This window comes from Somniosus microcephalus, chromosome 6 (genome assembly GCF_052327205.1).
Source record: "Somniosus microcephalus isolate GS21.2 chromosome 6, FLI_Smic_1.0, whole genome shotgun sequence".
Classification (NCBI taxonomy): domain Eukaryota; kingdom Metazoa; phylum Chordata; class Chondrichthyes; order Squaliformes; family Somniosidae; genus Somniosus; species Somniosus microcephalus.
Window position 1 is genome coordinate 88,664,953 of NC_140992.1, and position 23,089 is coordinate 88,688,041.

The following is a 23,089-nucleotide window of genomic DNA, read 5'->3' on the forward strand; positions in this document are numbered from 1 at the left end:
AAAGCGCCTTTTGTGTCGATGAACGCCCGGTCTATGTCGACCGTCCAGCTAATCGGATCCTTGCCGGACTTGCCCTTGAGGGCCTCATACAGGGGCTGCATGAGCAGAGCTGCATTAGGGACGAACTGGTGATAAAAATTTACCATCCCGAGGAACTCCTGCAGGGCCTTGATGGTCTGCGGGCGCGGGAACGAAGTAACAGCCTCCACCTTCGTTTGCAGGGGAATTGCGCCATCCGATGCGATGCGATGGCCTAAGAAATCAATCTGCTGCAGACCGAACTGGCACTTGGCCGGGTTGATGATCAAGCCGTGTTGACTGAGGCGTCTAAAGAGGGTGCGCAAATGGCAGATGTGCTCCTCTTTATTAGGGCTGGCAATGAGGATGTCGTCGAGGTAGACGAATAGAAACTTGAGGTCCCGAAGCACGGAGGCCATCAAGCGCTGGAAAGCCTGTGCAGCCTTCTTCAATCCAAACGGCATCCGCAGAAATTCAAACAGGCCAAATGGGGTGATAACTGCAGTTTTCGGGACGTCTTGTGGGTGTACGGGGACCTGGTGGTAGCCACGGACAAGGTCGACTTTTGAAAAAATGGTATTTCCCGCCAAATGGGCAGAGAAATCCTGAATATGAGGGATCGGGTACCGATCAGGAGTAGTGGCGTCGTTCAGGCGTCGGTAGTCGCCACAAGGCCGCCATCCGCTGCCAGGTTTCAGAACAATGTGGAGAGGCGAAGGCCAGGGACTATTCGACCGGCGAATAATCCCTAGCCACTCCATCGTGTCGAACTCCGCTTTCGCAGCCGCGAGCTTGCCAGGTTCGAGGCGCCGGGCCCATGTGTAGACTGGGGAGCCAGTAGTGGTGATGTGATGTTCGACACCATGTTTCGTGGCCGTGGAAGAGAAAGTGGGTCTGGTCAGGTCTGGGAAATCTCCGAGGAGGTGAGTGAAGTCATCCGGAGGTGGGAACGTGCAGGAGACAGTGCGCGCCATGGTGTTACCGCGGTGGCACGGGATGGAGTGAAAAGTGGCCGCATTGATCAACCGGCGGTGCTGTACATCCACCAGGAGGCTGTTGGCGCACAAAAAATCCACCCCGAGGATGGCTTGAGAGACTTTGGCCGTGATGAAATCCCAGTAAAACCGCTGGCCGCCGAAGCACACCTGGACCTGCCGGCTTCCGAAGGTCCGAATGGCCCCGCCATTAGCTGCCTGGAGGGAGGGGCCGTGCCCCCCAGCTTGTAGATCAAGATTTGACACGGGTAGGATGCTACACTGCGCCCTGGTGTTGCAGAGGAAACGTCGACCAGATAGGGAGTCGGTGATGAAGAGGAGTTTTCCCGAATTACTGATTGCCATCACAGCCGCAGGGCGCTCGTTATAACCGGTCCTCTTTCGACAGGGTGGCTGCTGGTTTTTTTTTGAGCGAAAAGTTGCAGGGAGGGCAGCAGCATCTTGCTTTCGTGCCAAAACGGGCGTGGTAGAAGCACAACCCCGCAGGTTGAGGGGCTGGTGCAGCGTCTGTGGGGGATGGGCGCCTCGTGGCAGCGCAGTACTGCTGTGTCACCGCGAAGATCTTGTCCGCATCGGCAGCCAGCTCTGCGCAGTTGGTGACTTCCGACCTGGCTAGGGCAGCCTGAACTTGCTCCGGTAGCTGGCTGAGGAATAGCTCCCTGAAGAGGAAGCATTCCGGTTCAGAGCCCAGGAGCGTGAGCATTTGGCTCATGAGCTCGGACGGCTTGGAGTCCCCAAGGCCGGGCATATTGAGCAGCCGGCGGGCGCGCTCCGACTTCGTGAGCCCGAAGACCTGTAACAACCGCGCCTTTATCATTTCATACTTGCGATCTTCTGGTGGATTACCAAGCAGGTTGACGCTCCGCGAGGCTGTGGCGCTGTCGAGGGCGGAGACGACGTGATAGTAACGGGTCTGATCCACAACGATGTTCCTGATTGCGAACTGGGGTTCAGCCTGAATGAACCGCGCGGCTGGCTGTTGCTCCCAGAACTGTGGTAGCTTCAAAGCAACGGCGTTCGATTCCATGTTCAGTAACTTCTGCGAAAACCGTTCGCAAAAGTCAGGGTCACCAATGTAGGAATGTCTAGTTCCTATCCAAAAGACTGAGGTCCACTCAAGCGATCAAATAAATGAGGTTTAATGAAAACTAACAGAGTTTAATGGATAACTACAGGAGAACATCAAATATAGGTCTAGTCAGTTCGGAGGCTCCATGAGGACTGCTTGGGCGGTCCCGTGGCTGATGTCATGACGTCATCACGTTTTTCCCACCGGTGGGGGATTACGTGATGAACAGTGTGATGTCATCGCGTTTACCCGCACTATTAAAGTGATCACGCTCTGTACATGTAAACAGTGAAAACAAAGATACAGACTCAGGCTGTAGCTAACATATTATTAAAGGGAATTATATACAATTGATCGGAGTCCCTTAGTGGCTCCGCCACAATACAATCAAACAGAGTCAACATGGTTTTATGAAAGGGAACTTGTGTTTGACAAATCTATCAGAGTTCTTTGAGGTGGTAACGAGCCGGGTGGATAAAGGGGAACCAGTAGATGTAGTGTATTTGGATTTCCAAAAGGCATTCGAGAAGGTGCCACATAAAAGGTTACTGCATAAGGTAAGAGCTCATGGTGTTGGGGTAATATATTAGATTGGATAGAGGATTGGCTAACTAACAGAAAACAGAGAGTCAGGATAAATGGGTCATTTTCAGGATGGCAATCTGTAACTAGTGGGGTGTCACAGGGATCAGTGCTGGGGCTTCAACTATTTTCAATCTATATTAATGACTTGGATGAAGGAAGCGAGTGTATTGTAGCCAAATTTGCGGATGATACAAAGATAGGTGGGAAAGCAAGTTGTGAGGAGGACATAAAGAGTCTGCAAAGGGATATAGATACATTAACTGAGTGGGCAAAAATTTGGCAGATGGAGTATAATGTGGGAAAATGTGAAGTTACCCACTTTGGTAGGAAGAATAGAAAAGTATTATTTAAATGGAGAAAGACTACAGATGTGGCGGTACAGCGGGATTTGGGTGTTCTCGTACATGAAACACAAAAGATTAACATGCAGGTGCAGCAAGTAATTAGGAAGGCAAATGGAATGTTGGCCTTTATTTCAATGGGGATAGAGTATAAATGTAGGTAGGTCTTGCTACAACTGTATAGGGCGCTGGTGAGACCACACCTAGAGTACTGCGTTAGGTTTTGGTCTCCTTATTTAAGGAGGGATATACTTGCATTGGAGGCAGTTCAGGGAAGGTTCACTTGCTTGATTCCTGGGATGGAAGGGTTGTCTTATGAGGAAAGGTTGAGCAGGTTAGCCCTATACTCATTGGAGTTTAGAAAAATGAGAGGTGATCTTATTGAAACATATAAGGTTCTGAGGGGGTTGGACAGGGTAGATGCCAGAGGATGTTTCCCCTCATGGGGGAATCTAGAACAAGGGGGCATAGTTTCAGAATAAGGGGCCGCCCATTTAAGATGGAGACGAGGAGGAATTTCTTCTCTCAGAGGGTTGTGAATCTTTGGAATTCTTTACCCCAGAAAGCTGTGCAAGCTGAATCATTGATTATATTCAAGGCTGAGATCTACAAATGTTTGAGCAACAGTGAAGTCAAGGGTAATGGGGAGTTAGCAGGAAAGTGGGGTTGAGGCCAAAATCGGATCAGCCATGATCTCATTAAATGGCGGAGCAAGCTTGAGGGGCTGAATGGCCTACTCCTGCTCCTATTTCTTATGTTCTTAGACACTCCCCTATGCAACATGCTAGTGACCTCCTCAAAAAATTGAACTAGGTTAGTCAGATTTGACCTACCCATCACAAATCCATATTGGATCCCTGATCAGCTCATACTTGTCCAAGTGCTCAGTCATTCTGTTTCTGATGATACATTCCAGTAACTTCCCCAAAATTGATGTTAAACTGACAGGTCTGTAGTTACCTGGTTTTTTTCTCCCTTCTTTCTTAAATAATGGAGTGATATTTGCAATTTTCCAATCTAAAGCACAATTCCCAATCTAGAGAGCCTTTAAAAATTATGACTAATACATCTACAATTTCCTCACCTACTTCTTTTCTAATCTGGGTAGAAATCATCAGGTCCTGGAGATATGGTTATCTTAAGTCCCATTAGTTTCTCCATTACCATTTTTTAACTAATATTAAATCCAGTAAACTCTTTCCCTTTACTGCATTTTTAGGTTCCCTTGCACTGCTGATATTTTGTCCTCTTTCTCCAATGTGCAGACAGATACAAAGCACTCATTTAACCAATCTGCCATTTCCATATTGTCCATTATAGTCTTGCCTGCATATATCTTTAATAGGCCCACATTCCCCTTTATCCATGCCCCCAGAACCATCTAAAATATAAATCTTTTGCCCTCGAAGTTCACATCTTTCCTTCAAAAATGTCTAAATCTGCACTGCAGAAAAAGTACTTTTGAGAGCTTAACACATTCTTGACAGTATACATAATGGAATATTGGATATGCCTGCAGCGTAAGTCACAAATAGTTCATTTTTCACTGCATATTTCAGTGTAACTATTTGTTTTAACATGCCATAGATAAAGCTATTGTGTTTCGGTTTTCACAGAATAATAGTTGAATTGCAGAATATAATCGTCAAAACATAGTAAAAATCCTGTAATCCCATGTAATAGAAGCTGATTTAACTTACTCAATTGTGAACAATGAATGACCCTATGTTCAGGATTGTCTTTGATTGTAAGTTTTTTGGAGGTGGTGTGGGGGCAGGTGGGGGTTGTGTCACCTTTTTTTAAGTTGTTGATCACTTTTGCTAGTTTTCTAGGCTGGCATGTATGGAGGAACAAGAGGTGACTCACACTTTGACTTTCAGTCCCTTTCAGTAGGGAAATGCCTGTACACTGCTTGGGTTCTGCCTGTTGCAATACAATTCAGATCAGAAACTCAGTGTGGGAGATTGGGGCACAAAGCAAGGTGAATAACCACATGTAATGCTTCAAAGAATAAAACTGTGAAATTTCTCCATAATCCTAGAGTTAATTAAAATAAACTCCAAAAGAGCAGGCAAACATTCCAGTTTACATTATTTGGCCTGGTATTTCTCCAATTACAGATGGAGGCCAAACATCACTGGTTCCAATTGCCAGATATCCCACATGTGTTTGTTGTGGATGGGCTGCACGCTGCCATAGAGGAAGAATGCATCATCTTGCAGCTAGTAGTGAGAGCTGTGTTAGCCTGCTCCTTGCTGGTGGCCTTTTCTCTCCCAGTAAGTACAAAGCTGGGTCCTCTGGGGCCATGGGGCAGGGTTGGAGCAGGTTATGTTCCAAGTGACCTCAAGGGCTACTGTCCAGAATGGCTGGATGCGAGGGCATGACTGAATATGTGGAGGAGGTTGTCCTTCTGTCCACAGCCCCTCAAGCAGTCATTTGGTGTGGAGGTGTAATTTGTAGAGCATCTGCAGTGTGCAGACCTAATCTGGTGATACCTATAGTTTCAAATCAAGATTTTCACATACACAGACTTGGAAAGATGGAATTCCAGCTGAAGTACTAAAACAAGGAGAACAGGTTGTGCTTAAACATTTGCATGATGTTTCGCTTGCCTTCTGGAGGAAAGAAGGGGTATCACAAAATTTGAAGAATACCGTTATCATTTCATTGTACAAAGGAGATTGGAGTGATTGCAACAACTATAGGGAAATTTCTTTCTGCTGTGTTGCCAGAAAGGCAATTGCATGGGTGATTCTTAAAAGATTGCAAGTACTTGCTGAACATGTTTGTCCAGAGAGTCAGTGTGGTTTCCATGCTGGTAGATCAACAAGCAACATGGTCCTTGCACTAAGGTAACTGCAGGAAAAATGTTAGGAGGAGGGAAAACCTCTTTACATGGCCTTTATAGATCTTACAAAGACTTTTGACCTGGTTAGCAGAAAACTTTTTTCAATTGCTGGAGAGAGTTGGTTTTCCCTCAGTCTGATTCGATCCTTCCAGAATGGTACGATAGCAAAATACTGCAGATGTTGGTATTTTTGTTTGGCAAGGGTATTTAGGGTTACGGAACAAAGTTGGGTAAATGGAGTTTACAGTTCAGCCATGATCTAATTGAATGGCAGAACAGGCTCGAGGAGCTGAATGGCCTACTCCTGTTCCTATGTATGTGTTCCTATTTATGAAGGCTACAATTCAGTATGATGGTAATCAATCTGACAGTTTTGAAATCCATAGTGCTGTCAAACAGGGATGTGTTTTGGCACCAACATGCTTTGGTATATTTTTTTTCTCTGCTGTTTCTTTATGCTTTCTCACCTAGTGCTAAAGTGTAATGCTGCATACAAGATCAGTTGGAAAACTTTAATATTGCACGTCTAAGAGCAAAAAGTGAAATCAAAATCCTGTTGATAAGAGAACTTCTCTTTGCCAACGATGCAGTGCTGGTCATACACAGTGAATTGGAGCTTAAACAACTCCGCAATAGCTTTTCACTAGCTTGCGATGAATTTGGACTAAGCATCCATCTAAAGAAGGCAGTAATCTAAAAAAAAGGTATGTTGACCATCAGAAGTTTCAATAGCTAAAACCATGCTAGAAGTTGTACGCAAGTTCTGCTATTTAGGATCAGCTGTATTGGATAACTTGTCTCTAAATGATGAGCTAATTCTTGCATTGGAAAGGCAGCAACCATATTTGGCCAATTGACTAAGCGTATAGTGGAATAATAGGAAATTAACATTGAACACCAAGACACAGGTCTACTTAACGTGTGTTCTGAGCATGCTGTTGTATGGTAGCAAGACCTGAACCACCTATAACAGGCATGAGAGAAGGCTAAAATCTTTCCACATCTACTTTCTCTGCCATAATCTAACTATCAAATGGGAAGACAAAGTTCCGGATACCGGAATACTTACACGCCTCCATTGGCTTGATCATCTCTATCGAATGGAAGATGGGTGTACTCTTTTGGTGAATTAATAAACAAATAAACTGTAACTTAACAAAAAACATTGAAGAAAACTTAACAACTTAAATTAAAATTTTGTTATTGGGGGTGATTATGCACTCCAGCACCCTTTGAGTGTACTCTTTTTGGTGCACACAGAAACAAATAGACTGTAACTAAACTTAAAACATTAAATGAAACTTAACAAATTAAATTAAAATTTGGTTGCCAGTGGTGATGATGCACTCCAGTCCCTGAGGTGCTCACTGGTTGCGGAAGGCATCGAACGTGCCGGTGAACACCACGTGCTCCATCTCCAAGGCCACCCAGGCGCGAACGTGGCCGCAGAAGAGAGGCAGACTAGTCGTGCCGAACGACCCCCTCGACCGCCCGCTGCCTGGACCAGTTGATGGCTACTTTGGCCAGGCCCAGGAGCAGTCCTACGAGGAGGAAGATGGGTGTATTCCAAATGATGCCGGGAGAACTTGCAGGTACTTCAAGCCCACTGGGTCGACCTAGGCTCAGGTTCAAAGGTGTTTCAAGATTGATACCGCAAGCTGGGAAGATATGGCTAACAACAGGCCACACTGGAGGGCTGCGCTGCATCAAGAAGCCAATGAGGCTTAATAGAGGTGGCTCAGTGAGAAAAAGAAAAGAGAGCTAAGAGGAAAGTGCATTAGACCTCAAGAGTTAATACTGCATCGACATCATCATATGCCCTTATGATTTATGCCTGCACCATCTGTGGCAAGGGCTGTTGCTCAAGAATTGGACTCTTCAGCCATTTACAATGTTGCCGCATGGCAAAGTAACCAAATTGCCTTGGCACTTACACCAGCCTCTTTCGAGATGGGCAGTTGCCATGAGTTTCAAATCAAGATGTTCATATACACAAACTTTATTTTTTTTATATCTAGCCCTCCTACTCCAACAGCAATCGAAATAACTAATCTACTTTTAGCTGTACTGTATGTCCTGAAGATTGTCATTGATGCTGATCATGTGGTGAATGCTGGAGAAATAAAAGGGCGTGACTGTATTGTGTGTGTGTCCCTCCTAGTTTTGATTGGGCAAAGCAGCCAGTAAAATTAAAAGGGAGAGCGTATTGAGAGATGCTGTAGGTTAATGATAATAATAAGTACACTCTCCCCTCCCCCCTCCAGCAGCGGTCAGCGAGTGCACGTCAGGCAGGGTGAACGGGTACATTAGTGGGAGCGTGACTGGAGCAGAGAGGAGGAGGAGGCGGCGGCGTCGTCTCGCAGGGAAACCGTACCCGGGCACGTTCAGGACAATAATGATTCACAATGAATCAGAGAGACCCCTTGGTACATCTGTTTGCTGGCGGGTAGGTACGGCTGGGAGTGTGGGGGGCGATTATATCACGGGTTGTGTGGAGGTGAGGGCGAGTTTATTTGAGCGACATGGTCAGTGTTCGCAACTGTTTTTATTTTGTTTGGTTTTTGTGTTGAGGTTATTTTTCTTTTTTTTTCCTCCAGGGTCGGTGGTGGCGCCGCCCGAGGCGATTGCCCCAAGGTGTCTATCTGTGTATATCTTTATAAAATGTACGGTTCTCGCCGCTCCCTCCGAGCTGCAGGGCAGAAGCCAGTTTATTATATAATTATTTTTGTGTGTGTGTACACCGGGCGTGTTGCCAACTGTGTTTTAGTTTGCAGCTGCCGACGCCACCCGCGAAAATTAGCTTTATTTTAAAATGTCAAAGTTTCAATATTCTGAAGAGGGTGTTTTTCTTTTTAAAGCATCGTCTTTTGTGCTGCTGCTGTGTGTGGAATTGCAGCGCTGCGGAGAGCAGGCCTCGCCAATCCGCGGCTCTCTCCTGGCGGCTCGCCCGCCGCGCTGACACTCGCCCGAGGGCTCAAGAGGCTCCGTCACCGCGGTGAGCTGGAGACGGGCTAACTCTTCCCTGACACTTCAGCATTGGCAGGGAAAATAACTTTTTTTTAAAGTTTAAAATTAAATGTCTGTGGTAGTAATGCTGCGTGTCTCTTATTTTTAAAGTATTCTCACAATTTGACAAATGGAGGAGTTGAATTTTCCTTGCCCTGTGCCTTCATCCATATCCCATTTGGTGTAACAGTTCGGGATTTTTAAGGAAGTGGGGGGGGGAGCTTCTCATTTTAAGGCAAGGTTCTGTGGCACAAAAACTACATTTATGTATACTCTTAATTTGCAGTAGTAGCTTCTAAACAACCCTTGCAGTGAGGGAAACTTAAAGCATGGTATCCACAAACTGCTAGTATGTCTCAGATTCTTCTAGCAATGCTGTTATTTCCATCAATATTTAATGTGAATGGTTGGAATAGTTCATTTTGACCCAGAGACTGAGCTGTATATATCCTATGTTGCAGTTTTGTTCTTCACAGTAAATCAAACTAAATTGTAGTTACTATATTCCGAGGTGGTATTAGGACCGTGCAATTGCACGGGTCTCCAAGCAGGTTAGGGGGCTGAATTTGATCTGGTGAAGTGACACCTATGCAGTGGTAAAAGCTGATCTCTGAACATCCAACCTCTATTGCATTTAGTTAAGCCTTAAGGGTGGAAAAATGGCAATTTGTCTAATTATTTGCACGTTCTACAATGAGGGCATATTATTTGACTTAATGAGAGGAGGGAGAGATGTGGGGAGAGCAGAGTATTTGTAGCCCTCCTATAATAATCCTAATCCAGGAGAAACACAGCAGACACTGACATCAGCTCTTGCCTACCCCACTCATCATCTAGCAGTCATGGCTGAGGTGGGGGGGAAGAAGCTGAAATTCACTTCTTGCGAACTGTGAGCACTGGACTACTCGGATATTGCACAAGATTTCACTGCAGCTAAAGCACTCGTATCTAGTTTCTCTGTTATCATAAGGTTCATATACTAATCATGTTTAATGTCATTTACTTTGTGTTCTCAACCCCTATCATTTTGTCAGCTATCTTTACCCTATTCTCATGATTTTACATTTGCGGATGTGACACCAGATTAAGTAGGTAGTATTTAATCTCATTATTCAGTAAAATGTAGGTGCCACAAACCAAACCTTTGCACGGCACCCCTGCAAGCAAATGCCACTTCTGGTTATATTTGTTGTGAATACTCTACAGTTTATAAACTGTAATCAAAACATCACACAATAATTCTATCTCACTCTTTAGAGAGGGGGGGGCAGAAAAGAATGATACACTGACAGGCTATGATTATCATTTGTAGTAATACTGTCATCCAATTTAGATTTGTTACCATTCCCTCAATAGTGACCCCCTATGTAGAGTGCCCTAACTTGGTTTCTTTTGTGTGGCTTCCAAAGATTGTGCTGTAAGAGGGGTTATGTTTTTGCATCTCTAGTCATTTCTCTGGGTTATTTAATATTTACGTTAGAAATTTAAACCCAAGTTTGGCATCTGTATATGTAAACCTCAATGCAATTTTTGTTTTTAATTGTGTATATGTATACATGTACATATATTGACACTCTTCCAAATTGTTTCTATTTAAAACTCTTTTTCCCTGAGCAATTGGCATCCTAATTGTAAGGTGACCCTGTGGTAAAGCTTATTGGTGTGGACTTCTGTCACAGTACAGAAGTTTATAGATCTTGGGTGAAATTCCACTCTTTGGTAAATTTAGCAAAAGTTGGTACAAGTAAAAAGTGGTGTTACTACTTTTACTTTTATATTTGCATCAGCTTTTTTTTTGCTAAAACTAATGAAGACAGATTTCACACCCGCCTCCTTGTATTGGCAGTGAGTCTTTGGTAGTGATTCTGTGGTGATGCTGAGTGGAAGGTCATCCTTCTGTTTAGGAGCAGTGCAGGATTAGTAAATGCTGATATTTATAATGGATACATTCATAAAGATAAGTGGGTGCCCAGCTAATTCCATCAGCGAGGGAGACTTGATGATGTGTCAGAAGAATATATACCTGTGTATAAGAGTTGGGTGGGTGGTTGCTGACTTGTATGTGAGTTCCATTTTCCCTCTAACTTCCCCCAAGCTAAACAATTTCCTCAAAGGCAGTTGGCCCAGCAGTAGCACCATGCCAATGCACTATTGCTCTGCTTCTCCTGTGCTGTAATTTTGAATGTTAATGTTCCTTCTTGACCTCTGATAGTCTAAGCTCCTACTGCTGACTAAAAATTGAAGACACCCAGAAGAATAGATGTAAGGAGACTAGATTAAAATTAGTAGCAAGAGTCAGGACTGCAGTTGGGAGGGAGAGTTAACTATTTAGATATTTGTGCTAGAAGAACGAAGCAATGGTGGACATTAATGCACTTGTTGAAACACAAGCAAAAATGGAGAGAAAACATATGGTACCAGTTGATCGGAAGGTGAGAATTCTGATGGATAGGAGCTTGGTAATGTTGACCCTCGTCTTATAAGTGAGTAATGGTGGTTACTTTTGCATGTGATGGGTAGAGTCACCTTTTATGTAGGTTACCTTGTACATGAGATTTATGGTATTCTGTTTCTAAACAAAAATCTGCGTATCTGTTTTATGGAAATTGTATTACAAGTAACCAGTTTGTTATGCTTTCAATTGTGTGACAGTCTTCTCACCTCTCCTCTGGATACAATTTGTTAGCATCTTAAAAATCTCCAAAAGCCAAGTATTCAATATTTATGGTTGTTTGTTTCAGCCCAAAATACTGCTGCTCTCATGAGTGAGTCATGAGCTCCTAGCACTTTTGGCTCCATACAAAGAGATAAAACCCAACGCTTTCTGTTTCGGTTCTATTTGCCATGTATCAGTGGAGCATTTCTAAGTCTTCTATGACCTTTAACATACAGTTTGACCAGATGCACAATGTGCAGTATGATCTAATAGCTTACAATTCTAGAGTTTTAAATAGAAACAATTTGGAAGAGTGTCAATATATGTACATGTATACATATACACAATTAAAAACAAAAATTGCATTGAGGTTTACATATACAGATGCCTATTGTTGCACTTAACCTTCCAAATATGGTGGAGTGAATCCAGAAAAAAACCTACATGATGCCAGAACAGTTCTTATAAGAAATTATATAATTTTTCTTTTGAATATATTATGGTATTTTTCTTCTGCCAATTTCTGCTCCTTCCTCTCTCCACCCCCTTCTCGACACTTTTAAAAGCACTGACTCCCTGCTGATGTACTGTTCTCTCTGGTACCTTGACCCAATGATATTCTTAGGCTAGATGGTAACTGTTAGGCTAGTTGACCATTTCCCCAGCCTGGTCTGTACTTGTCTTGCATCATCGCTTGTGAATATCCAGGAGGGGTCACGGATAGTGTTGAACAGCAGGAACTCTGACCAACTTTTTTCATTCTCTCTTCTCTTCCCCTCTCCTCTCTAAGCGAGGTACACTGACACCAATTGCCATCATCCTGATTTGAGATCAGCTTGCCTAACAGGCTGTCGTTCAATCCCGAGACCTTCCCAATCTGGATGGCTCCGATACTCACTGAACCATTGCGGGAGCTATTGTCATGATATAACTGTTAGCTGGAAGTACTTACCTCTGTCTTATGTCCATTGTGATGTTGATTGTAATTGCAGAGGGATATTCCTGCAACAAACTTTTCTCTCCCTCTAGCTTGCCAGAATGGTTATTTGTAAACTCAGGCAGTAAGTATCAGCAGATTATTTGACTTTTTGTTTACAACATATGTGACCAGCCCTATCTTCAATCATGTACATGTATGTGTGCTTTCCAGCAGGAATTACTGAATAGACAGCAGCGGTGGGATCTTTTTTTTTCTTCTTCCACCCCTACCTCCATTGGGGACACAGAGGTCAACTGTGGCACCCTAAGACCAGACCTGCTGAGCTACTGGGGTGCAAGATGTCAAACCTGGGACTCTCCTGGTCTTTGTGGTTCAGTTTCCAAGTATGTGGTGTATTTACCAACTAAGCCCTCCGAAGTGCTCTTCAACAAATGTTTTTTTTCTCCCTTTTTCCTTTCCTGAAATTACTGAGTTGGGAGGGAATGGAACAATGCTGTGCTGTCCTTAAACACTGAATCTTAAATAATTTAAGCATTTCTAGTGGAGATGGTCTGTTTTTCAGGGGGTGGAATAGGAGTGGGGTCCTCAATGGGCCAGAATTTACTGTAGCTAGTGAAAGAATGGTGCCCGCCATTCGTTAACCTTGCCCTTGCCTGTTTAATTTCCATTAGCTTTTGCACTGCAAGTTGCTGTTAAGTGGGAGATCAAAACAACGCGCCGTCCTCTACAGGGCATCGGAGAGTTCAACAGCACAGGATCTGAACCAGCAAGTGTAAGTTAGAATAGTGATTTTCAATGTCAAATCAGGTACAGAAAGTGGAATAGAGAGAGGGAAGGAAAGATTGGATTAAGAGAGGGAAGACAGAAAGAAAAAGGTTTTTAAAAGATCTATAACAAAAGCTGAAGGAATGAGACTCCACACTTGTAAAAGTTAATTTTCAGTGCCAGAGAGGTTGTTTGGCAATAATTAAGACTTGTAACACTTTTAAAATGGGTACTTGGACTGAAATGGACATGCCCTAACTTTCTGTGGTGAGTTTAGTTTGAATCTACCAGTAACGGGACATCACCCCTTTAAATGCATTTCAATGGTGAATCAGACAGCGAGATACCATTTTTGCAAAGCTAATGGCAGAACACTGCACCTTTGACAACAACTTCCAGATTTTCGCATTAAACCACGCATCTGCCCTCGTCTGAAGTTGCTGTGTGATTTGCGCATTAATGAGGGTGAACGCCATTAGCCTCACTTATTTTGCAGTAAATTCAGTCCCAATATCTTTTTCGGTTAATAATCCAGCCAAACAATTGATGGATTCTCATTTCCTATTTCAAAGAAAATAGTTAAAACAAGAAAGAAGCCTGCAGCAGGTCAGCCCTGTAAGTGCTTCTGGTGCCTCCAGTGTTCATAGTACATGAAGGTCAGCAATAACCTTATTTTAAATAACTTGTTCTGTGAGTTTTCTTGGGATTATCTGGTCTCGCGGGTTGTTGTTTCTGGTTCCACTCTGAAGGCTCTTGTCCTGTGATTTCTCGCCAGCAGTTATATTTTTGTCCGCAGTTTCTCTTGGTTGCGTACAGGATGCAACCACAAAATTTGACTGATCGATCAACATTAAAGAGAAACAAGCATGAAAGTCATTGGTACAAGTCTGATTAACAAAAAACAATTCCGGACATGAGTGGTGGTTTAAGTTTTTAGAATGAGAGACACTGGCCTAGAAATTGGGTTTTGGCTTAGCCAGGGCTTTAGCGCCGGAAATTAGTGCCGGTGCTAAGTCCCCTGCGCGCGCCAAAAATTCAGTGGCGCCGCGCCCAAACGGCTGCCGGCGCTACTGAAGGGTCTTAGCGCCTGGAAAAGGGCGCTAACTGCCGTTTCGCGCTGCAATTCCGGCGCTGCGGCACCCGATGCGGTGCGGCAGGCTGGGGAAGTGCAGGCCTCCTCCTTCCGTTAAGGAGGAGCTGCCTGCACCCGGCCGCGGCCCGCGCAAATCTGCTTAAAAATGAGCCCGGCACCTCGGACAAGTGCCGGGCTTGCATCTGTTCCGGGGGGAGGGGAAGAGAAGTCTGGGGAGGGAGCTGCGGGCCGGCGGGAAAGCGGCCGGCCGCCGCAGGGCCTTTAATGCGCCGGCGCTAACTGCAGTAAGACACCTCTGACAAAACGCTGGTTGCGGCTGCCACGGGCGAGGCGGCCGCAACTCAATTTCGGAGTTCGGGCGGGTTACCATGGCAACCGGGACGCTGCGCACACCGATGACGTCATCGGTGCCGGCGCAGCGCTACCGGAGCAACGCCGATTTAGGGCCCCAGGGAATTTCACTACTGGCCATAACTCCGGCGCAAGGCCCTCTAGTGCCTCAAATGAGGCGCTAAGGCTAATGAATTTTCAGCCGACTGTCTTTGCAACAGAAAAATCATGGCAAAATGATTTGTGAGTTTGGAAGAAAGGATGGGGGAAAATCTGTATAGACCACTTGGAGCAGCTGCTTTTAAAAAGCAGTGATCTCTGAACTTTGGGCTTACTGAGACACTACAGTTTTGAAAGGTGTTGAGCTTTATTCCAGGTAATGAGCATTAAACTTTCAATGACTAAACACTGAGTTTACTGAATAAATGGTTTTTGAGTGTGTGTTTATATTATATAATGGTTGAAAAATTAAGTTTCTGTGAAGTTTTCCTTTTCACATGTGCATTGTACTCTTGGAAGGGTTATTGGATGTGTAGACAAAATAACAGTGTACTGTATAACCTGTATTGCACAAATAAGAATCAGCTGTTGTTTCAGCATTGGTGAGGTGAATGTTTCTAATTAATGGTCATTGAGGATTCAGATGTATTCTATTTCATTATCTACTGTTAAAATAAAATAATTTCAGCTGTATTACTGTAACTTAAAGCCTTTTACTTGCAACAATGGAACAGGTTAAGGCAAGGTACATTCAATCTATATGCTTGCTACTTATGTCCTTACATTTACCAAGAATTATCATGTTATGGTACCAAAAGAGCCTGGGGTACTATGTAAAGTGGACATACTACTTTGGCGCACAAGAACATTCTTGTGATACCTGCCAAGTAAAACTTAGCAAAGCCTTTACACACCAATTTGTGAGCTGAGAGTTTTGTATAATTTGCCACAGCTCTACGTTGATGGATACAGCATTAACTGTATCTCATTCAGACTTGTTATGTGAGGATCCCCAGCTGAGCAGTGGGGAGGAACATGGGCTAACCAGAAAGATCTTTGCTTAAATTGGGTCCAATTGGAAGTGACTGGAATACTGAGATTATTTTTTTTCCCAGTAGTCCATTCTGGGTGCCAGCTGTCAGATGGGGTTTTGTCAGTTTGTGTTGAAGTGGAAACTAAAAATGCCACACTGATCAGCCTTAATGTGGGATAGGTTAAAGGGTAGCATCTTTTCACCTTGCAATCTGTCTCAGGAAGTGCACTTATTCACTGATTTTTGTTGTTGTTGGTTAATGCATACATTTTTAACAGTTGTGATCCATGCAGATTGTCAGCCAACTTCTCTAGAGAGTGGTTGTCTGCAAGCATGGGGACATCTGACATTAAAACTGCATCTTTCCTAAATGAACACCTGTAGATCCATGCATACCCCTGTCTCTTCAAGTCACTGTCACTGCTCTGGATGACGTGTATAAGTGGAAGCATATTGGAGGTTGCCAGCATGCTCTTGCATCTTCTGTTTCCTGACAGTTTCTTATTGAAACTGAGTAGTCTGGCAGTTTTGACAGTTTTAAGAGCATTTCAGGTAAAGGTGACCTTTCTTTCCCCCTCTAACTATCCATTGTCCAATCCAGTCATGCAAGGATTTATTAGTATGTGGGTAGCTGTTAAGAACTTGATGACTAATAGATCCTGCGATGCTTCGTAGGTAAATGCACTGCATGATATCGTACAGAGTGATGCAGTTGTTAGAGACCCCAGATTTGATATCTGATTTGTGCTCAGTTAACTGATGTCTGCAAAGGTATTGTTGCTGGAAAGTGTATGAATGTGATGAGATGAAGATCTCATTTGGTACAGCTATGATGCCCTCCACCGTTGAGCAGCATGCAAATGCTAACTTTCTAGGCTTGCGGCATGGTGAATGGCTGTTTGAGTAAAGTACTGGAGGCTGAGCGTGCTTGTGGAACTGTACTACAGTGTGAGTCAGTGCCTCTCGGTGAACAAAATTGGGAGAGGAGAGAGAGAGAGAACGTGATTTCTATTTAGATTTAACCTGTACAAGCTTCAGAAGGATAGGAACAGGAGTAGGCTGTTCAACGGTTCCGCTATTCTATTGGATCACGGCTGATCTATACCTCAAACCTGCCTTTGATTTATATCTCTTGCCTAACAAAAATCCATCAATCTGTCTTGAAAATTTCAGTTGGCCCATCATCCACAGCCTTTTGAGGGCGAGTATTCCAGATTTCCACTACCTTTTGTGGAAAAAGTGCTTCTTAATTTAAAACCTTGGTTTATGACTCTCCCTTTTCTCTCTCTCTCTGGTAATGATAATATCAAACTCAGTCGTATTGTTGTCACTATTCGCAAGAAGTTCCTTTTTACCGCTTGACTATTTACTGTATTCAAGGCACTATACAAATACTCGTCAGATTGTTAACTCAATCTAGTATAGCCTATTCCATTATCTGTTCTGAAACGTATTGTTCCAGAAAGCTCTCCATTTCCCATTATAACCACGTTGTTTCTACTACATGCCTCTCCCTCTCTTTTTGCCTCGCCCTCGCTTCCCCCCCCCACACCTCCCTTAAAAAATAATTTAAAACAAATCTCCAACAGCAATTAAAACCTGAAGGAATGAGATTCCACACTGGTAATAGTTAATTTGCAATGCCCAGGAGGGTTGACTGACAGTAATTAACACATCATGCTGTTAAAAGGGTGCTTAGACTGAAATGGACAAGCCCTAACTTTCTCTGGCAAGTTTACTTCGTATCTACAGTGCAAATACAAGAACTTCACACCGCCATTGAATGGTGAGCCAGACAGCGAGATGCCGTTTTCGCGAAGCTAACTGGATTGGCGCATCTCCGACAGTAATTTCTCAATTTTTGCTTTCAATTGCGCATCTGCCTTCGCCTTGAGTTGCTGTGCCATTTGCACTTAAATAATGTATGTGTGTCAGTTAATATTTTCTGTCTCAAGCTGGGATAGTATACAAATAGCATCACTCCATAAACTGGTTTCTTTAGTTCAGTGCATTTAATGCCTTAAAAGCCACTTTTTAATTTGAATAATATTTCATTCTAAATCATACCACACATCTTTTTTTGCAAAGTGATTCTAGCCCCTAAAGGATAAACTATTTCCAATGATTACAGCGGTTTTGCAGGCTGCACAATGTTATTTGTATGCACTCGAGACCTGTGCCTGGAATTTCTGCGGGGGGCGTTGTTGATCTCCAACAGAATCTCAAATCCTAGAGAAACTGCAAAAAAGGGCCATTTACTCCATTTCTCCAGAGATTTTGTCAGTTATGATGAGGGATTGAGGGATTGGGAGAATGCCATCAATATTCCCCCCCGGGCATTCTATTCTGTGGATTTATTTGATATTTTTTGTCTTAAGGATTTCATTAAAGGTAAACTAATCTTTGTGGAGCTTTATAAGAGTTTGATTTTAAAAATACCAGCCAACATAAAAAAAATTGGGCCAGATTTTGCTGTAGCAGGGTGTCTGCTGTTGGTTAGGCTTTCCCCTGCACCCTTCAGTTCGAAACATTTTTGCCCACCAAGTTGCTGGGAGTGCGAGCTGATAATGGTGCAGGTGGGGCATCTCTGACCTGAGTGAACAGGGCAACCAACAGGGTGTATCCTTAACCAATCACGTGAAGGATTGAGAAATAAACAGGACTAAGAAGGAAGTGTAAATTAGAGTGGGTGAACTGAATGCAAATGAGGTACAGAGAGGGAAAGAACAATTGGATTAAGAGAGAGCAAAGGAAAAGTGATTTTTTTTATGAATTTGCAAAAATTTACATTTTTTAAATCTCCAACAATTAATAGCCGAAGGAATGAGACTTCACACTTGTAATTAATTTTCAGTGCCAGAGAGGTTGATTGGCAGTAATTGACCATTATCATGTCATTAAAAGGGTACTTGCACTAATTATGTGACTAGTTTAGTTTATATCTTCATGACATTTAATGCATATCAAGGGTGAGGCAGACCGCGAATGCCATTTTCGCGACGCTAACAGCTGAGCGGCCCAATTTGGACAGCAACTTTTAGATACAGGCATTTAATTGCACATCTCCTCGCCTGAAGTTGCTGCGCCATTAGACTCACCATTATTTTGACAGCAAAATCTGACCCATTTTAGAATGATGAAATTAACCGACAAGTTAGAAAAGCGGAGAATTTGTGAGCTAATGAAATCCACTGTGGAGAAATGTTATGTTCTGAATTCAATTCCTTAATCTCTCTTGCACCAAATTCACTATTTGCTTTGGTTTGTATTGGTAGTGTAACTTTGGCCATTGCAGTAGAGCCTTCACTGTACCATATACATTTTGCTTTATACCATTCTTTCTCGCTGTTCAAAGTGACTACCCTTGTTTCATTGAACTCTCCTCACTAATTCTGACGACCTTGATCCTTCTACGATTTCCTTCAGCCATTAATCTCCAGCTCTTTATTCTAAAAATAATTTAGTTTTGAACCTTTTGTAACCCTCTTTTAACATGTGACCTTTGCCTTGTGACAGCATTATCAAACTTTCTGTTTCAGGCAATTCTGGTTGGCTTTGGAGGCCCAGTACTTTTGGACCTTGGTCATCCCTTGTTTTCTGACTTAATTTGGTGCTGAAGAGCACCATTTTGAGACCAAACTATGGTACATCATGAATTGGATTATTCTCCATTTTAATCATATAATTTAATTTCTTGATCACCAAAAGCTATTGTATATTTATTAATTTCACAAAGTATCTGATTTAGATCACTTGCTTCATCAATCACGTGCTAATTTATACAGCCCTTTAAAAACTTTGGATTTTATTAAACTTAATGTTAATCATTTATATGTAGATTATTAATGATTTATATGTAGACTGTTATTGTTTATAGAGAACTTGTGTTTACTATTTAGAATTGCTTTTGAATGTTGTTCTGAAAACTCTTATCATACATCCCAAGTGCAGTCTTCCTAGAAAGAGTTCTAAATATTTATTTAAAAACCTTGTACCTTTGGTCTCAAATATATTTATTTAGCACTTTTTAAATTCAGTAACCTCTTGGGATTTAAATGCCAAAATGAACTAGATATGCCACCAGATACTTCCCCTCCCCACCATAAAAAGTTGTTAAATTTACTTGAAAAGTAATCAATGGCTTGGTAGTGGCGTGAGTTCGATATTGACTTCACCAGTGACGTCTGCATTCAAAACCTGCTCGGACTGGCCAGTTTCCTGTCTGATTATATGGGTCCTATATAAAACAAGATTAGGCAATTTCAGTCCAGCTCTTGGTGGACTTGGGACCACAGCGCACAAACTGGCTCAAATTTAGTACTAATTGACAATCTGATTCAGAGGCTACAGGATGGCTGATGTGTGAAATGGAAAATGATCATACTATTGCTATTGGTGCAGATTAACCTGAGCTTATATCCTAATGATGTGATACTTAATCCACCAGTGAGTGATGCTGGATGCCCTTACTGAAAAGTGTTCCATTTCCTAGCTTAGGAGTTTGCCTTGATCAGGAACAAAAAAGGATTGACTGGAGTATTTTAAATCAAATTTACATTGGTGCAAAATGTTGAATACTTTTTTTAGTCTTTGATCTTTGCAGTGCATGTAACATCTGTAGTATTTTTGCTAGCTTAAATATCATTTTTGTTTTAGCTGTGGTTCTCCGAGATGTCTGATTTGTGTAAGGATGCGAGCTCCTGTAATTTGGGTGTGGAGGGGAAGAGAAGAACTCTTGATCTATTGCACATCTATTCAGGCCTGCAGTCACACGACAATTATAAATGCTTTACTAAATTAATTAAGTTAACTTAATTGGAGACCTCTTGTATTGCATCTTATTTTCAAGTTTTAAAGCAATTAGCAACAGCCAATTTTCAGCATTTCCATCTTCCTAATTTCTCTGACAGGATTTCCCCTATGAAGTTTTATTTTAAAATCAAATGCCTTAACTTTAAAAAGGAGGCATTTGATTTTAAAATAAGTCCATATTATAGCTGCACATGTGCATGCAAGTATGGTTCTTATTCTATCTAATTGTGAAAAGGCTTCATTGTTTGAGAGTCTTGTGAAGCATTGCAACAGTCTTGTTCAGTTCAGCATTTTTAGATAGCATGGTAGAGAAACAATCCTTGTAAGTTCAGGCTGCATTTCTAACTCAGTAACTTTTTTTTCCCCGATTGATTTTTATCTCCATTTTTCGTTCCTCATCTGAAGGTAACCACACTTAATGAGGTACAGTTTCAAAGATATTAGAAGGTCTCCACCAATATCAGTCGTTCTTCATGTGGGAACCTGGACAGTGACTGTTGGCAGGCTGTACTATGAACAGCATCCTAGCCAGGTCCAGTTCTTTTGTCATACAACAGCCACACACACTCACTCACTTTTTGGCAGGGACCATGGGATAGCACGAGGTTGATGTCTTTCTTTGTCTAGCCAAGGGGCACGGAAGCTAACCATACTGTTCCAACTACTATCCTGGCTGAGATCAGCTAACATTACTGTTGAGAATCAGATCTGAAGGCTGAAATAACAACAGAAAATGCTGGAAATACTCAGGAGGCCAGGCAGCATCTGTGGAGAGAAAAACAGAGTTAACGTTTCAGGTCTGGGACCCTTCATCAGAACTGGAAAAAGCTGGAGATGTAACATATTAAGCAGGTGCAGAGACGGGGGGGGGGGGGGTGGTTAGGAGGGGAGTAAGGAATAGAAAGAACACCCTGTACTTTTGTAAGAGGCAGGAAAGATAAAATGTTGCAAATGGGAATGGCAAAAATTATACTGCATGAAAAATGGGAGCAGGTATAATTATCTGAAATTGTTAAACTCAATGTTGAGTCCAGCAGGCTGCAAAGTGCCCAACCGAAAGATGAGGTGCTGTTCCTCGAGCTTACGTTGAACTTCATTGCAGCAATGCAATAGCCCGAGGACAGAGATCTGAGTGGGAGTGAAGCGGTGAATTAAAGTGACAGGCGACCGGAAGCTCAGGGTCACCCTTACGGACTGAAGGCTTCTGGGCTGTATGGCACATTGTAGTATTCCAGCCTGGAAAGCTGTTTTCTGTGTTCATTTAAAAAAAAAAAAAGTAATGAAGTATTACTTTGCTCTTGTAAATTTTTATTGCACTCTGCCAATTAATGAAAAACTTGAAATTACTAGAGGATTTTTTTTAGTCTTTTTTTCTTCCTCAACTCTTCTAATTTTTCCCACCAAATGAATTAACCATAGAATTCTTATTCAAGAGAGAATGCAAGCCCATTTGCTTCTATTGTTGACGGTGAATGTGAACAGTTTAACAATCCAGTGGTTCTTGGTTTCTCCAATTCTGTATTCTAATTAGCAATAGAAAGCACTTCTGCACAGATGCAATGAAACATGTATTTTAAAAGCTGCAAAGGTGATCAATGCTTAAAGGGATTCTTCTGTGAAGTGGTTGAGGAAAACAGGAATCAGTTTCTCTTTATTTCTTCCTTCCTCTGTAATTTTCACTAACAATGTTTTTGGAGGGAAAATAATTGATTGTCCATATCATACCCAACAAAACACTGACCAGAAGGTCAGTTCCTTGTTTGTGGCAGTATTTGGGTGCTGCAGTTGGCTTTCAGACCCTGGCTTTTGGTGAGGAGAAAAATCAGCTATAGTTTTCACTTCTGATTTTTTTTTTTTTTTTTTTAAAGCTTTCCATTGAGCACGTTGGTGCAAAATGCTGGCTGCATGCAAGACCTGATTAACTGGCCAGATTATAGTAACATAATAGTACCTAAACACAAGACTGCATGATCTCCAGTTACTCAGGTGTTCTTAGTACTGTATACCTTCATTCCCTTGGGAGGAATTTCAGATGCATACTCATGCCCCACCACTGTGTTCCAATGTGTTGGTCTCCAGAAGTATATAATTCTGTCTTAACTAAAATGCCTCGCTTGAGAGACAGCTGGACTTGCCACATTTGTGATATTTAGGAAATGTTGGCCCTGAATTTGAGGTCGGCAGCGAAGCGACAAATTTTGGGTTTTCTGACTTTGAATTCAATTGAACGGAACTTAATGGGGATCCCCTTGTGCGAAGTGCAGTGATGTCAATAGGCTGTCTAAGCAGCCAATCAAAAGGCAGAATTCTCACAGACCGCAAACAGGGAAGTGAGTAAACCCTTAAAATTCTAACTTTTAAAAATAGTTAGAGAGCAAAAGAAAGATTGGGGTTCTCACATTGGGTGGTGGGGGGGGGGGGGGGGGGGCAAACCTAAAATAAAAATGCATAAACTTAAATTTAAATTTTCATTATAGTGGACAAATTTCACACTGCACAAAGATAAAATTTGTTTTCCAGGTGCTTAACATTTGTTTAGCAGTCAATGCGCTGTTATAACCCCAGTTACACCTAATCCCTTTGGGTCCAACTTTTAGT

General features: G+C 42.6%; 1 protein-coding gene across 3 annotated transcripts in view; it reads left to right on the top strand.

Moving 5' to 3' along the window:
- The first annotated feature begins 8,017 nt into the window (after positions 1–8,017).
- LOC147115865 (solute carrier family 25 member 36-A) overlaps positions 8,018–23,089 on the top strand; it is a 99,130-nt gene continuing 84,058 nt past the window's right edge. Inside the window, exons 1-2 of one of the 3 annotated variants that reach the window (XM_085990503.1) lie at positions 8,018–8,302; positions 12,669–12,841. In XM_085990503.1, the coding sequence (XP_085846629.1) occupies positions 8,252–8,302; positions 12,669–12,841 (224 nt within the window). In that variant the 5' untranslated portion in view covers positions 8,018–8,251. The remainder of the gene's footprint in view (positions 8,303–12,668; positions 12,842–23,089) is intronic. The other 2 variants (XM_085990502.1, XM_085990501.1) reach the window with 2 other exon arrangements.